At 41.9% G+C, this 17,036-nt stretch overlaps 1 protein-coding gene across 1 annotated transcript in view; it reads right to left on the bottom strand.

The window, feature by feature from the left end:
• DGKI (diacylglycerol kinase iota) overlaps window positions 1-17,036 on the bottom strand; it is a 435,686-nt gene that overhangs the window by 225,355 nt on the left and 193,295 nt on the right. The window contains exon 6 of the mRNA XM_024741647.1: window positions 15,465-15,530. Within this exon, the coding sequence (XP_024597415.1) occupies window positions 15,465-15,530 (66 nt within the window). The remainder of the gene's footprint in view (window positions 1-15,464; window positions 15,531-17,036) is intronic.

Genomic DNA, 17,036 nt, shown 5'->3' with positions numbered 1-17,036 from the left:
AAAGAGGAGTTCACAGAACAAGCATGAGTCTCCTTACAAAGCCCTGCTTGGAACGTTGGTCCTCGGCTGGCATTCGGGAACTTGAACTTCAGGAGGGGTTCCAAGGTTCCCAGAACAGATAAGGGTGACTGACTGTGCCTAAACTCTTTGTACAAACAGCCTGATGTATGCTGAACACCTGCTTTCCTTCTGGGAGTCTGGAGGTTGGGTATGTGCTAAGCAGGTTATGTGCTTATGTCACCAGCCCCCAATAAAACCTACTCACCGAGCTTCTGAGGAAACTAGGAGACAATATTTCACACGTGTTGTCACAACTCATGTTGGAAGAACTGAGCACACCCTCTGTAACCGTTAGAAGACTTTTGGAGCTTCCACTTGGTTTCCCCCAGACTCTACCCCACGGGCCTTTCCTTTGTTGACTTTGCTTCGTAGCCTTTTGTTACAATAAATCACAGCTGTGAGTAATATACAGCGTCCTATGAGTCCTCCTAGCGAATACTGAAACTGGGGCGGTCTTAAGGACACCAAACATACTGATCTCCCCACAAACAATGAGTCTTGCTATACCTCCTCTGTCAAGGAGAATATCATTCCCCCAGGAAAGGATGCACTTTTGTAAAACACACACGGACTGAATTATTAGGACAGGTTGGCGTCCACAGGTTTACTGCTGTGGCAGCCAGCCACCACCTGCACAGCCCCTGGCATCAGTTATCACTGCCTGACAGAAATAGCTTCCGGGGAGGACACCAAGTCCACTGGACCACAGGGTTAGGTAGAGAGGTCCCTTCAAAGACGAGGCACAAACTATTCAATGTGAAAGGAAACGGCACTAAATAGGCAGTAACGATTTCACATCAGAGTCACTTGAAAAGTTCTTCCTCTTTGCTCAAGCCACTCTTGATGGACTGAGCAAAAAAAGAGATGAATAAAGCTTCTCTTCAGAGCTATAGCTATAGAGCTCTTCCCGCTGTGTACAGAAGCAAGCCAGCAGGCAAGTCAATCACGCTGAAGCTGTGCAGGGCCCTGTGCAGGGCCTGAGCAGGGACTCCTGCAGACAACCTCGGCTGTGTGGTGGGATTCTCCCACCCTGGACCCCACGTCCAGCAGGCATCAAGCCCCGTTGACTGGTCACGTCACATGTGGATGTCTGCCCCATCTGCTAACTTGTCTCCCCATTGATAGTCTGTTTCCCCCTGTGTTCTTCATTCTATCCTGGGCCATGACACCAGGGAAAATGCTGTTGTTGTTTTTAGTATCAGCCTCAATCTTAAATACTCAAATGACTACTTCTTACCCCGAGATTACAGAACAAACTATTCATACTGACATTCAGCGCCGTCCATAATCTTCTCAGCCAATTTTCCTACATCAATCTCCCACTCTCAGCCATTATAAATTCCTGTCTATAGTGAGATGGGATTAATTATATTCTACAACATGCTTTATTCTTTTATGTTTCCATTTTTGCCCATTTTACCATTTTTTGCTGTTCTTTTAAATTCCCAACCCACCATTTAGAGTGCCTACCGCTATTTCATATACAGCATCTGAATTTTACTTCCACTACAAAATCTAAAAAGAAAATGTTCCAAGATCACCTCATTTCCCTGTAACCTCTCCTAACCCTACAGGCCTCACCACCTGTATCTCCCCTTGGCATCAATGAACAGCTGCTCTAAGTCGCTGGTCATTTTATGTGCACGTGTGTTCTCTCGCCAAGGAATTACAAGCTCTTTGAGAGAAGTCCTTATAATATTTCTTAATAGATCTCTACAGCTTAGCATAGTTCTTTGAACATCACAGACATGGCATGAATATTTTCTGATTAACTGAACAAGAACGTCAGTGCTACCACACTGTAACCCAACTACAAACTTCATGCTATCCAGACTTTGAAAACCTAACCCAAAGCACCTGAAAATATGCCCCCTCACTCTGCTCTCGTCCAACCGCTCTAAACACAGCAAACATGCTAGGCAAACCACTTAATCCTTTCCTCTTTCTCCCTTCACCTGGGAATGGTAATAAAAATACAAACCTCTCCAACGCCTCTGAGTAGTTATAAGCATCAAATGAGGCAATGCATTCGAAAAGTTCTTTTATAACACAGTACACATAAGTGAAGGAGTCCATTTATTGCTGGAACCTCTTCCAACCCCTTGCTGACAAAGTCCTCTAGTGTGCCACGTGTGATTAGTTAGCAATGCTCTATTCAGTGGTACAGAGTGAGAGCATTAGCCCATCCCTCTATCGATTATCGGCCTTCTGACTTCAAGGAGAAATAGATAAGGTTCAGCGTAGCCCCGACAGCCAGGCTGAAACTAGAAACAAACAACAAGGCCAGCCACAACTGGGGCACTGGGCGCTGTGCTTATGCAGAACTGTGATGGGTCCCTTGGAAACGAGCCTGGTCCAACCAGCTCTATGCTTTTGTTTTGGATTCTCTAGTCCGGCAGTCATAGTGGCCATGGCTTCACGGTTACTGTCTAACATAAAGACATAAATAGAACCACACTGGAGCCTTCAGGCACCAAGTTCCTACAGACCACCTGCAATGGGGAGGTTTTGGCTGGGATCTCAGCACAGCGAAAAGAGCCAGATTCCTAATTACCCATTTTTCAATTCTGGCCCAAATCTGATATTATGGTACTGACAGACGCCCTAACTGAATTTCAGCTGACTCTGGTTTTTAAGGGCTGTTTTGGCTCCGTTGCCTCGTTCTCTTGTGCAACCTAGGGCATATACCAAATACCACTCAGTTTTACAGCCTTGGCTGAAACCAGGAAAAAGCGCTTTACTTGAAACAAACTCTTTTATTGCTTACGTATTTAACTGAGGTTTGAGTGAGGGAATTTCCTGACTGTAGCCTGACTCCCTGTTTGACTTGATCCAATCCAAGAGTTGATACTGCTCTTGCCTCCAAAACTTTAACCATCACCAACAAAATAAACCTCTCCATATCCACTTGCATATTCAAAGCTCACAAAGTATTACGAAAGGCAAACCCAAGGGAATTATAAGACTAAATTAACATCTATCTTAACACAGAACTTCATTTTTGCTCAAATACTCCCTTTCATTTTTGAAAAATGTATATACTTTTACACATTGTATATTTAATACCTAAAATGTTCATCCCACATTTAATTAGATGCAAAGTTCATTATTTCTAGAAAAATTTAAAATACAACTATTATAGCACTTTTGTAAACTTATCCAGTGGGATAAAAATACCACAGCAATTTGATACTCACAACGTAAAAGGAAATTTTTCCAATCGGAGCCCATCTCAAACTAGTTGTGCCGTTCCCATGCAACTGCTTTTAACCAGCGGAAGCTGACAACCAGTGATGACGTTTCAGGGTTTGACCAGCTGAAGCTGCTGAGTAGCTAAGACCTTTGAGTGACCTAGGTGCAGAGCCACATCAATCAACCTAATTGAAAACGTTTCTCTAACCAATAGAAAACATTTGTTTGACCTTTGAGTGACCCACATGCAAACTCACACTGACCTAATTGAAAATTTTTTTCTGACTAATAATAATTGGCACCTGTTTTAACCCATGATCTACAGACTTATGGACTAATTCTGTCCTATCCAGAGCTCAAACTTCAATCTTTAATTAGCAAAGTCACCATGAAACGATCTCTTTCCTGGTACCTGCTAATTGTTGACTTTTTCCCCGTCAACAAACTATTCAGCCCAGTTTTCCACAGATAGGTGTACCCTTGCCTGGCACTGCGAATCACTGGATATCAGGCTAATTTTATAATATGCCTTTTCCTTGGCTTCACCACAGTGTAAAAATGGTACCATTAATACTGTAGTTTATGTAAGATTAGGGTTCATTTACTCATAGAAAATCGAATTAACCTGAACTTCCTAAAACTTCCTATACTGATTTTACCGGTTTTAAGCTAAAATTTTTATAAACACTCAAGATTTTCAAAATGTAAACATACACTGAATTAAAATTGAATTAAAATAAACGTCTTTATAAATTGAATTATGGTGACCAATTTTTTATAACTTCTGACAGTGCTGCAAATTATGTGAATCTACAGTTACGTTATTAGAATTATCATTGAAAAATCTAAATTCTTGTCCATTGGGTTTAACTATAATATGCTTTATGGCATTAATTAAGAGCTCTGAAAGGTTATCGATGCCCTTATTGTCCATAATATGCCCTCTGTCAAGGGTGATCACTGACTCAGCACATAGATTGACATTTTATTAGTCCTCAATAGAGCCTCTGCGTCCTTCCATTCTAATGTTGGTAATTACGATTTATTAACCCCAGCCAGTCAGTCTTATTATCCTCAGATAGTTTCTGCTTTTTCCATTAATTTATCTGACAGTCCCTGATACAAGCTATAGGTCATAAATTGAGTCTCCTGGGGAGAGCGGTGCTGGGAAAAGCGAAATTCAGGGCACAGAATTCTCAGCATAAGTTAACACTGTTACCACAGACTTGTCAGACTGTATGAAGAGCCTAAGACGTGATGTCCAGAACACTGTCATCAGAGGCAGATGACTTCATGGAAGTCAATGGCTTAACCTTGCAATTAATGTACAATTGAAATTAAGCCTATAACAATAGTCACCGGTTTACATTTCAATTTAAGTGTTAACTATTTTAACTGTGATGTTTATATTTCATATTTTTATCACCCTTCTGATTCTAGGATAAAAATGCTGTATTCAGATACTTATATTCAATATGGCCAAAAGTGCATACAAAACTTTAACTGTTGGGTTTATATCTTTGTCCTAGAATACCAGGGAAGTTCCTTACATGAAAATATTTACCTAATGACACAACCAGCTACAATTATAATAATGGTCTTCAATGAAAGTTAATGTCCATCCCTGACTGCCCCGTAATTGAAAACCTTCCCAATAAAAAGTATAATTTTAACGCTGATAGTATTCACCAAGAAGGTTGTTTTTTGGAAACTTTGTTTTTAACAAAAAACTGTTTTTTTTTAAAGTTGATGTTACCACAGTTACCAGCTACAAATCATTACAGATATTCAGAGAAGCCATATAATCTATAATCTTGCTGACGGTATGACATTCCAGGAAATGACTGGCTATACTCTCTACTCTTAACTGAGGAAAATGCGCTTTCACTGGTAAAACTAATTACACTTTCTTTTTGTTCAAACTTAGACTGTTTTGCTGTAATAGCCCCCAGACAACTGAGAAAAAGACTTAGAAAATTTGCCGAAATGACTCTGATTGTGTCCCTCCTGGCTTCATGAATTTATGTCAAAGGGATATCACCAGATAATGCATGCCTTAGAGAAAGAAAAGATTCTGCTACCTAGCAACAGTTTTGACTTCACTTGGGATTTTAATAGTCAGCTGATGGGTTTTCCAGCTGTCCCTAATATAGCAACTGTAGCAGGCCTACTTCTGTGAGATTTTAATTTCTGCTTCTTCTATCACAGCAATTCTGGCATCCCCACTCCACTTAACATGAACTGTTTTTTTGGTGTTTTTTTGTTTGTTTGTTCAAGTTTCAAATGACATCCTAGTGTTAGATCTACTCTTCCTGGTAGTATCTCAGATGACCTAATAACCTTTTCACATCAATGCACCCAGCCAGGAACGTGCAGAGGCTGCTCAGAGAGAAAAAGGACTGCATCTCAAAAGATCTAGCTGTGTGACCTAACCAATATGTACCAGCAGGAATGGGGAAGTGTGTATGGGACTGGGTCCTGAGAGTGCAGGACAAAGGGGGCAGGGCTTGAAGCTGGATAAAAGAGGGTTTCTCAATGTCAGAGCACTCATCTACAACAGAGAATTGAACACATTATCAGGAACCCCAGAAGACGGAGCTAACACTACGACAAACACCAAAACCAGAATGGCGTTTGAAAACTTGAGCCAAAAAACAGACCGTGTTAAGTGAAGTAGCAATGCCAGAATTGTTGTGACAGAAGAAGAAACAATCAAAATCTCACAGAAATGGGCAAGTTAGAGTTGCCGAGGCATGCCAGGGACAGCTGGAAAACCCATCAGTTGACTCTGTCCTGCAAGAGGGCCTAAAGGATATTCCACTTACCAAAACTATAAGAAATGTGCTGGTGAGAAGGGTGTCATCATCGTTGAGAAGCTCTCCTCTCTGTAGGTCAGGCCTGATGGTAGGAAATCCTACAGAGTGAGCACTCTTGATACCAATAAATATTACAAAGTTCCAAAATAATAAGGAACATGTGGCAGCAGTTAATCATTAAAGCAAGGTGGGTGCAATTACTGCAAGACTGAAGTTCCTGCCATGGGGGCTTGACCAAATGGTTAATACAGCACGACCTCCCAGAGGCAAGATAGATCATCAGATAAAAGACGTATTAATCGATAAAATAAAAAGAAATCAAGAATGGAGGATCAAGAAATATGAGGGCAAATGCTCCAATAAAGGGTCATGATATTTTGCCCCATTTCTGGACTAAAGGAAGGTTTCAAAGATAGAGCCCAAAGGGCAAGTTCCCAGGAGAATCCTGCAACATCATAGCAAGAGTCTCCGGCAACATTTCCCCAGATTCTATCTAAAAGGATCTACTTGGTCCATTTACTTGGGTAGTTGTACAGTGCGGAGAAAGAAATGTCCAAATATTTTAAAGACTGTTGGGCAAGAGTCCAGGTCAACATGTATACCCAAGCACTGGTGTATGAAGCAGGATCATGGTCCCCTACTAGAGTGGGGATGTATGAGGTCCAGTTTAAAAAAAGGAGTCCTGGACCAGGGATGGTTTATAGAGAGTCTACTGTCTCCACAAACCCAGCAGGGTTATTTCCCCTGGTCCCTAATTTTATAACTGAACATGCTGGGAGTTTGGCAGAACTCCAATATGGGTTTCTTGCCCTGTTGCTTAAGTGCTGGCACAGTAAGAAAGCCCAAGTGAAACACTCAACCACCCTCCCAGTCATATCTAATTCAAAACCAATGTCACATTCTCAGAAGCAATAGGTATTAAATGATTAATTTCGTATGTTATGATAATGTTATTGTGTTTATTTTTAAAAATTATTATCTCTTTATGTGCCACCCTTAAAGACTAAAGGAGGCAGCGGTGGTGTTCCCCAAAATATCCCCATTTAATTCACCAGCTGGGCTCCTACAAAACCAGATATTATAGTGGAGAATAATGCTGGACTACCACAGATGCAACCCAGTATACTCTAACTGGAGCTACTGTGTCAAATTTGGGATCTTTTGGCCTTGAGCATATGACCTATGGTCGTTGATTTAGCAAATGAATTATTTTCCTTCCCTCACTGAAAGGAGAATCAAAAACCATGTGCATTCACTTGTCAGGGTTAACAGTGTACTTTTACAGCCTTGTGCCAGGGCTTTTAACTCTTCGGAATCTTATCCAAATATAGTGCAAAGTAACCTGAACCATGTGAACATTCTGAAGGATACCACTTGGTCCACCATATCAAAGGTATCATATTAAGGTGGATGAGCAAGAAGTGGCAAGTATATTGGAGGTTTTGGTGAGACAGAAGGTGGGGAGATAAGCCCTATGAAGAATCAGAGGTCCCACACATCAATGAAGCCTCTAGGGTTTAGTGGGCCAGGGCGTGCTAGAATATCCTGCCCAATCTAAAGGACAAATTCTTGCATTTCACAATTTTAACCACTAAGAATGAAGCATGGTACTCTGTAGGTCTCTTTGAATTCTGAGGCAGTATATTCCACACTTAGGAATACTGCCTCAATCAGTTTATTGGATGATGTTAAAAGCTGCCAGCTTAGAGTAGAGCACAGAACATGAAACAACTCTGCAGTGGGTCCAGTCTTCAGTGAAAGTAGGCCCTGTCACTTGCAGCAGGCCCCATGCTATTAGAGGCACTGGGTAGGAGAAAAGAGGCGCTACAGAGTTTATGACAAGCATCAATAGGAGAATTACAACATAGACTCTAGGATTCTGAAATGAGGTCGTGCCATCTGTAGGAGAGATTTGTATATCTTTCAAAAACAGCACCTGGTATGTTACTATGTTATGGTGGAGGAATACCTGAATCACCAGGTAGTAATGAGCTGGGTTCTGTCAGATCCCTAAGTCATAAGGTTGTATGGGCCCAGCTGCAGTTCACAGTTACATTTAAATGGGAACATATGGGATCTGGCACCAGCAGTGCCAAAGAACACAAGTAAGACACATGAGTAGGTAGCTCAGACTCCCCATATTACCCACTGTTATAATACTAGGCCTCTCACTCAACTCACACCTATGGAAATATGGGGATCCCTTATGACCATCTGAAAGAGAAGGAAAAAGCTGTGATAGGTTCATGGATGGGTCAACTTGGCACATGAGTCCAAGCCAAAAGTAGACTACTACTTCACTAAAGCCTACTCAGGAGTTGTCCTGAGGGACAGAAATGAGAAGAAATCCTCCCAAGGGACATAACTTCAGAGGGAGCAGCTGGTCCCCCACTTTCTGTGAAAAGATAAGTAGCCTGATATAAGAATATGTAATGACTTACAGATAGTGTTGAAGGACTCGGCTAGTTGATCAGGAGCCTGGAAGGAAAGAGGAGATCAGGGGAAGAGGCACATGGATGAACATAAAGTGAAGCTCACTGTACTGTACATTAATGCCCACCAGAGAGCATTCACGGTATACGAACTAAAAACTTAGATATAACAACTCAGGCTCCACACGTTGTCATGAGCTGTCCATAGCACCATGGGCTCAGAAGCGGAGTAGCCGTGATGGCAGTGATGAATGCTACGGCTGGGTCCAGCAGCATGGGCTTCCACTACCACCACTGCTACTATCACTGCTGACTGTCTAGCCTGCCAGCCAAAGATACCAAAGCTGAACACTTAATACGGCACCAACCCTGAAAGGGAACCAACCACCAGATGCTTGGTGGCAAATTGATTACACTAAACTCCTACCATTCTGGAAGTGGGAGCCAGTCACCTTGACCAGAATCAACACATATTGTAGGTATGGGTTTACCTTTTCCTTCTGCAGGGCCTCAGTCAGCGCTACTAAGCAAGGGCTTACAGGGTGTTTGACCCACAAACACAGGATCTTATACAGCACTTTCAGACCAAAGAATACATTTTTGTATTCTTGAAATGGAGGTTCAGGAGTGGGCATATGGCCATGAGATACATAAGTCCTACCACATCCCACACCACCAAGAAGCTACAGGCCTGACAGAGAGATGGAAAGGTCTTTTGAAGATGTGACATGGGCTTCAGCTTTGAGGTGGTATCCTATGAGCACCATCCTCTAGTCTCAGTATATTGACCAAACTCATGATCATTTAACGGGGCTGTGTTTCCATGGTAAAATACATAGGTGCAGAGACCAATGAGTGAGAGGAGGAGGAGCCCTGCCTACTCCCACTGGCCCACTTGGGGAATTTGTGCTTCCTTTCTCCACAACTCTGGGCTCTGAGAGTCTGAATACTAGAGGGGGAATATCTCCACCATGGATACCAGGAGGACCTTAAACCTTAAACTACCACTGCACCAAGTTACAATGGCATCTTTGTGTCAAGAGACTAGCAGGCACAGGAAGGAGTCACCATCTTGATCCTGATCATTAGGTGGGGGAGAGTTATTTGACAATGGAGGCAGTAAGAAAATATCTGGCACCCAGATTATCCACTGGGGCATCCTTTCTAATTCTTTGAAAACTTTTGATGGTCAATAGACAAGTGCAACAGCCAAGACCAGGGGATCAGATTGCGTAGGGTGAGGGACTTGGTCACTCCACCAAGTAGGTCACTGCTAGAGACTGAATGCTTGTGTCCCCTCAAAATTTGTATGTTGAAACCTAATCCCCAATGTGCTGGTATGTGAAGGTGGGGTCTTTAGAGGGTGATTAGGTCATGAGAGTGGAGCCCTCATGACGGGATTAGTGTCCTTATAAAATAGACTTTTATAGCTCCCTTGTCCCTTTTACCACGTGAGAGCTCAGCGAGAAGATGGTCATCTATGAAAAAGAAGTAAGCTCTCACCAGAAACCGAATCTGCCAGCATTTCAACTTTGGACTCCTAGCCTCCAGACTGAGAAATAAGATTCTGTTGTTTTTAGGCTACCCAATCAAGGGTATTCTGTTACAACAGCCCAAACAGATGCTCACCTGGACAAGAAGAGTTAACTGAGCGTGAGGTGACTACAGAAAGAGTGGTTGAGGAAGGAGATGATGAACATCAGTTGCAGACTTAAGACCAGCTGCCAGAGACAGGGCTGTAGTGTATCCCACTAACCTTCCTCTTAAATGTTTCCCCAGGAAGTCAGACCAACCAGAATCCTGGAGGAACTTTTCCGAACATGTATTTTACGAAGGAAGTGACTCTGAGAAGCACAAGGGACGGACTGTAGTAGATGCTGATGTTCCACCTAGAAAACTCTGCTGCGGGCCTGAGGCACTCAGCTCATTCTCCCAGGTGACAGGAGTGCTGGAGGCTGATGGCTTTCCAAGGAGTCACCTTTCCATCCTTAAGCATTGCCCTAAGCCTAAAAGAGTCACCTTGGCCAAGGACAGCCCACATCCAATGACTGGTCAAGGCAGGGCAACTCTGAGGGGCTATTCCAGATCCTTATGGGATTGGCTGAGGCCTTTGTTGGAGCTGCACTGCAGTTCAACTCCTCCTTCTGCACAATCCTCGTGCCTTCTCTTGTGAAGCCTTTTCTGAAGAAAGAGCATTAGGGACCAGAGTGACTAGAGCATCACATTAGCTGTAACTACTAGGACACCAGCCATGTCAAAGACTAGGGAAGCAGTGGCAGTAGCAAAACATCTTTACAGGTGAGAACTGAGTGACTTAGCCTCCTGGAGACCACAGCAAGGAACGCTCTGCTTCCGAGCCCTCAGCCCCTATCCCCCCTTTTTACAAACCACTTTGAAGTATGAATGACATACAAAAAAGCTGTACATATTTAATGTGTACAACTTGATGAGTTTGGAAACAAGTATACACCTGTGAAACCATCTTCACAATCTATGCCGTAAATATATCCATCACCTTCAAAAGTTTCCTCCTGCCCTCCTTGGTTACTATTATCTTTTGTGATAAGAACACTTAATATAATATCTACCCTCTTAGAAAATTTTCAAGTATTCAATATAGTATTGTTAACTACAAGCACTATGCTGTAGATCTCAAAGACGCATCCATCTTGCATAATTGAAACTTTGTACCCTTTGTACCTCTCCATTTCCCCTTCCCCGGGTGAATCGGGAAGACATTATGCTCGGTAAAATAAGCTAGACACAGGAAGACAAATACTACATCATGTATGATACCACTTATATGAGGAATCTAACAGAGTCAAATGCATAGAAGCAGGGAATAGAATGGTAGTTGCACTTATCTCCTTCCTTGATACTCAGCCAAGGACAGAAAGAAAAGCCAGGCTTCCAGCAGCTATGTGGGCACAGGCTTCATGGAGAGGCTAGATTTCTTTGGACTTGTTGTATTACCTACTTTACGTTCTCAACAATCCTCCTGAGGCTAATGGCATCTGGACAAACACACAGGCGAATAACCAAACCTGCCTAACTAGTGAATGGATTCTCACCCTTGAACTTCCTTTCCTTGTTCCTAACTCTGCAGGGCCTCTTGAGAGCTGACCTCCAGGGCTCACACATTTTTAAACCAGTAAAGAATGGTGCTTCTTTACTGAAGGAAACATCCCCCAAAGCTCCAGGTCAGTACTTTCCATTATTTTTAGACTCTCTAATCCCTTTCACTATTCATCCATATCTCAACCACACCCCCACAGAATGTCTTAAATCATCTGTGTCATTTTTGCAATACAAAAATGCCATTAAGGATACTTCCTTTAGATGGGTATATTTCAATTATTGTACAAGTTCATTTAAAATTCATTTTTAACAATATTCATTACAATAAAGAGTAGTTCTGACATTTCCCCCTTTAATTAGTGCTACCTGCAATTTAATTTACTTTAATTATATATGAAAGTACATATAATTTATAGATGAATAATTCATAATTATGTGGCATGTTTGGTTAGGAAACTGGAAGACATCAGAAATGTAGACCAAAGTTAGACTATGTATTGTTGTGTTAAAAACCGCTTTCATGATTTGATGTTTGAAGTTAAAAACTTTTAAGTTTTAAAAAATTAGCTCGTTTATTTTATAATTTTTATATGTTTCCAAATGAAGAAATAAAAGATAAAATTTCAAGTTGTAATGGACAAGCATATTTCGACAACTGCCATACTGCTGGGTTTGGATGGTTCCTTTAAAAATAAAAGGTCAAATTAGCTATAATTATCACTATCTTTTTTCTTTGCATGTTGATTTTTTCTAAGTACTACTAGGGATAACTCAGTGTTGACTAAATCTTGATTGAATGAATGCAATGTGTAGATGTGGTGCAGATCCGTAGAGAGGTACGTTTGCAGAATAAGTATGCAGCTTGCTTTTAACCATTGGCCAAGTATAGATTTACACTAAATATGGGCGGGATCAATCCCACTGTCCCTCTGGATCCACTCTCCGTCTTTCTCTACCCTGTGTCCTGTTGTAAAAAGTTAACTTTTATGGATTGCCTCAACAATGTCCCTTGTGCTCTGGTTTCTATTGGGTTTCGCCACTGGAGACTGAAGGTGAGTGAAGTTGGGATATTTATTCCCCCAGCTGGTAGATCACCTCAGGCTGGCTAAGTCTCATGACTTAGTCTCATGACCCCTTTAGACTTGCCTTGACCACAGATCCCTGCTGTTACTAGCCTCGAGTTTTTCACTATCCCTTGTAGTTTCTTTTCTGCTCACACATTTTAAATATTCTCTTTATTAAACACTTATCAAATTCCATAATTTGAGTGTGACAGCTCTCTTCTGCCTGGACCTAAACTACATTTCATAATGTCGGACTGTGAACGAAAACGATGTAAAACAACATGACGGTCATAAACACGGCAGCCTGGCAGTCAGTGAATGTTAAAGCAACTGAGCGATTGAATCACGAGCCGTCCCATCTGATATTCATTATATGACACACACAGTCAGCCAAACACATATGCAAGGCTTGAGAGAAAATCAGTCTCTAATTAGTCTCAGATATTTACTGTTGATTCTAAAAAGTAGAAAATGAAACCACAAATACTCTTAACCACAAACACTCACTAATAACCCCAAACGTTTTCAAACCACTGGTTTAAACATTTTTTTTTTGCTAAGTATATTTTACCCCATCCCAATGGATAAATTATGGAATAATGTGTATAGAAGTCTGTGTGTGTGTGTGTGTGTGTGTGTGTGTGTGTGTGTGTGTGTGTGTGTGTGTGTGTGTGTGGAATGGTTTAGAAATCTCTGGATATGTAAGAATGTACAACCAACTGTACTGATGAAAACTATGCATGGCACCAAAGTCTGAAATGAATCTTCAATCCCTTAATCTGCAAATGGAAAGAGAGTCACTCACTAGTCTTCCTCTAATCCAGGGGAGAAGCCAGGCTCCAAAGAAAGGTTATTTATTATCCAGCAAGGAGACACAGGTTTAAGACCATCATATGCCACAATTGCTTGAGTCTCTGAGAATCCATAAGCAGCTGGATTATAAACACAGGACATGAATATAACAATTCAACATCATGGAACTTTACGTGAAGAGCTGGGCTCACAGATTTCCCTGCGGAGAGCTGTGATGAGCAGTGAGCTGTGAGTGCTCTGAGATGCCTGCCTGGGGACACCGGGCAGGAAGAGAGACATGGTCACAGCAACTCAGAGTGCAGGGTGTCCAGTTCTTCCTCTTCGGTTGACCATGCCAACAGAAGACAAGCCAGAAAAGGGAGTGAAATACGACGCTAGGGAATACTGGTCACGAGATATATAATGCTTATTGATTTTCTTTTAATAAAATTCCTCCAAATCTATTATGGCTTGAAAGTTGCTGAGGTGGTGCCAGCTACTAGGCTGTCCAGTGAAGATATTTTCTCCAAAGTGAAGAACCTGTTCATCCAGATCCTTCCTACCGTCCACATCTCTGACCTCAAAATTGGCCATGCCTACCTGTTTCTTCTCTCTTACGCATACACATGCACACATTCTTATGGGAAAGTTGTAGACAGTCTACAGTCCACTAAGTAAGAGAAAATCCATAAGCCCTAGGGCAACAGCAGACAGGGAAGGAGTAGACGGAGCCAGCGAAGGAAGGTCATGTGAGGGTAAAGGGCTGACCTCCTTTTTCCCAGCCGTGTAAAACGGCTGGTAAGCAACTTTCAACTCCTCTCTCCCTCCCTCCTCCTCTTCTTTTTACCTCCTCCCCCTTTTAACCTATTTTGCCTGTCCTCTTTCCAGGCTAGAAAGGAACCAGCTGAGAGTCACTGTGTTGAACTGGAGGAGATAATACCAGTTATAATGGAGGCCCATGCCCTTGAGACTAAAGTGTGCCACCTTCCAAAGAAGAGCTTGGTAACCAATGGCTACAGCATATTTCCCTTTCAGGCACTGGGAAAACAGCAACATTAATCAAACTTTTTCCATGTCTCGCTTGCCCCCAACACTACTCAGGCAGCCAAAACTTCCTTGCCTCCCGCTATTGTCAAAAATGCCATACTGGTCAGCTCACCCCAGCGCTTGACCCAAAAGAGTCACGTGAATAGATAAACAAATTAGAAATGAACTGATGAGGAATATACTCTCCCAAATTATCTTGCTCTCTACCAAATCAAAACTTTGCTTTACTGAGACCAGCTTACGTCTATGTAAATTTTTTTTTAAAAAATCTTTGTAGTAGGATTCACCACCAGTTTAACTTTCTCTGAGGATCCTTTCATTCCTAAAGTAGATCTTCGTACATTGAAAAAGCCATAATCCAAATCTGCTAGGGTCAATAACGTGGAATCTACAGAGCATGAAGCTGTCAGATCCCCACCTCACTCTTCCAAGTGGCCCTGCACCCTGAGGGGCCTGTAGCCAGTCACACTTAGAGAGTAGACATAAGTCACCACGTATGAGAAGGGCATCTCTTTCCAGGAATTGGATAATATCCCAGGAGAGCGACGCATTTCTTGCTTCCCTGTTGTCCTTCTACCCAGTTCTGCTCAACCACAACATATCAACACAAGTAGTATCGCTCATCAACCTACTGGTTTTCTGTCGGTGTTCAAAGAAGTATGATGGGCCAGCAGTCCTCAGGAGGGAGTTTTAACAAAATAGGAAGTATCCTTTTTTTAAACTATCCACAATGAAATTCACTGTAAAAGTCCATCCATCTCTCTTAAAACGTGCTAATTCCTTGTATGGAGACCACTGCTTCTTGAGTGAGCTCTAGAACAAATAAAACACCTCTTAAGGGAAGGGGACCTAGAGAAGGGAGGCCTTTGGGAAAGGAAGGGACGTCCTGAGCCCTGGATCCGGGTGACTGGACTCATCTACCTTGGGTGCTTGCCAAGGCCTGAGGAGCCTCCTGCGATGACCGTGGGGTGCAGGCCCCTTACCTTACCACACTGCTTACATTTTCCCTCCTGCCGACGCCTGTGTACCCAGTGATGACGCACAAAATTCTGTGGGAAAACAAAAGTAAATAAACATGTTTCAATTTCCCAACTCCAATGTTAGGTTTTTTTTTTAATGTTTTAAGAATAAAGATTTCCACGAACAACCGTCTAAGCCCATCTAAGCACAAAAACAAATATGTGTATGTGTGATTTGTTTCACAATAAACATGAACCCACTTGGGAAAATGAAGCCAAGTCTCCATCCTCAGTGACCTTTCGTATCTGTAGAAACCATTAACCATGCCCTCCCTCTGCAGCTTCCTGGTAACGAACGGCCATAATGAATTCTCGTTACTCTAGGTAAAAGAAATATCCTTAAAGAAATGAGAAGGTGAAGGAGAGAAGGACAAAGACCTCCAAATTTTTAAACAAAAATGTATTTAATGCTTTATAAATGCCAGGCAGGTACTGTATTAAACATTGGAGTCAGAGAACTTAAAGAAATTAAATTCTCAGAAGGAAACAGATCTCCTGATTCGGGACTTACATGGTGACAGTTTTTCACTAGCGAAAGTGAAGGAAGAGAAAAGCTGAAGGAAACTGATGACAGAGACAAGAGATGTGGGCATATCGCGAAATTCTGCAATGAGGTTGTATTTAAACTGTCCTTGGATAACCTGAATGAGATCAGCTTCCAAGGTCTATTCTTGGCTTGAGCTGTAGGAAACATGGAAGGTCCTTTTCCTCCCAAATAGAAGCACCCGTCACCCCAGCTGTTGGGATACTTTACAAGAGAGAAGGTGGTCTTCGGGCCTCATGGTACAGGTAAACCCTAATAACTTCCAACAACTCATCTCTCTTAGGCCAATACACCTGAAATATTTGCTAATGTTTTTCTCCTGCCCTTTTCTGAGAAAACACACTTTACCTGAAATTAACATGCATGCTGTCAGGCCACAATCCATACTTTCCCTTTAAAATAGGCCCTTTATTTTTTTAAATTTTTTTTGCGGTACGCGGGCCTCTCACTGTTGTGGCCTCCTCTCACCGTTGTGGCCTCTCCCGTTGTGCTCAGTGGCCATGGCTCACGGGCCCTTTACCATATATTCAGTTTTTCAACAAATACTTACCAAATGCCTACTATCCAGGCATTGTTCTAAGTACAGAGGGACACAGGAAACAGATCAGTGTCGAGAAAAAAAGATGTTATATCGAGGCATGAAATTCAGAGTGACAAAGATACCTCTAACAAGCATTAGCATTATCAATTCCAAAGTGCCACCTCTATTTCTCTTCGTAACGTCAAACCAATTTAAATTAAAACTAAACAAAGATCCTGGAGGAATAATGGTCTTTTAACTATAATAAGATATAAAAAAAGCATAATGGTCCCACTAATTAGTCTAGTTTTTATCTTGCTTTTCGCACTGTGGCAGTTTAATGAAACAAGGACACAATTCTTACATTGTTCTCAGAAAGAAGCTAATAATAATAGTTAACATTTCTTGACTACTAACACTGTCAGGCACTTTTTAAAATGCCTTACATGTAATAATAATTTTAATTTTCATG

The sequence above is a fragment of the Neophocaena asiaeorientalis genome, unplaced genomic scaffold (genome assembly GCF_003031525.2).
Source record: "Neophocaena asiaeorientalis asiaeorientalis breed wild unplaced genomic scaffold, Neophocaena_asiaeorientalis_V1.1 scaffold692, whole genome shotgun sequence".
In the NCBI taxonomy this organism is placed as follows: domain Eukaryota; kingdom Metazoa; phylum Chordata; class Mammalia; order Artiodactyla; family Phocoenidae; genus Neophocaena; species Neophocaena asiaeorientalis.
The sequence above is the reverse complement of the archived record's forward strand: the minus strand, read 5'-3'. Positions and strand labels throughout refer to the sequence as shown.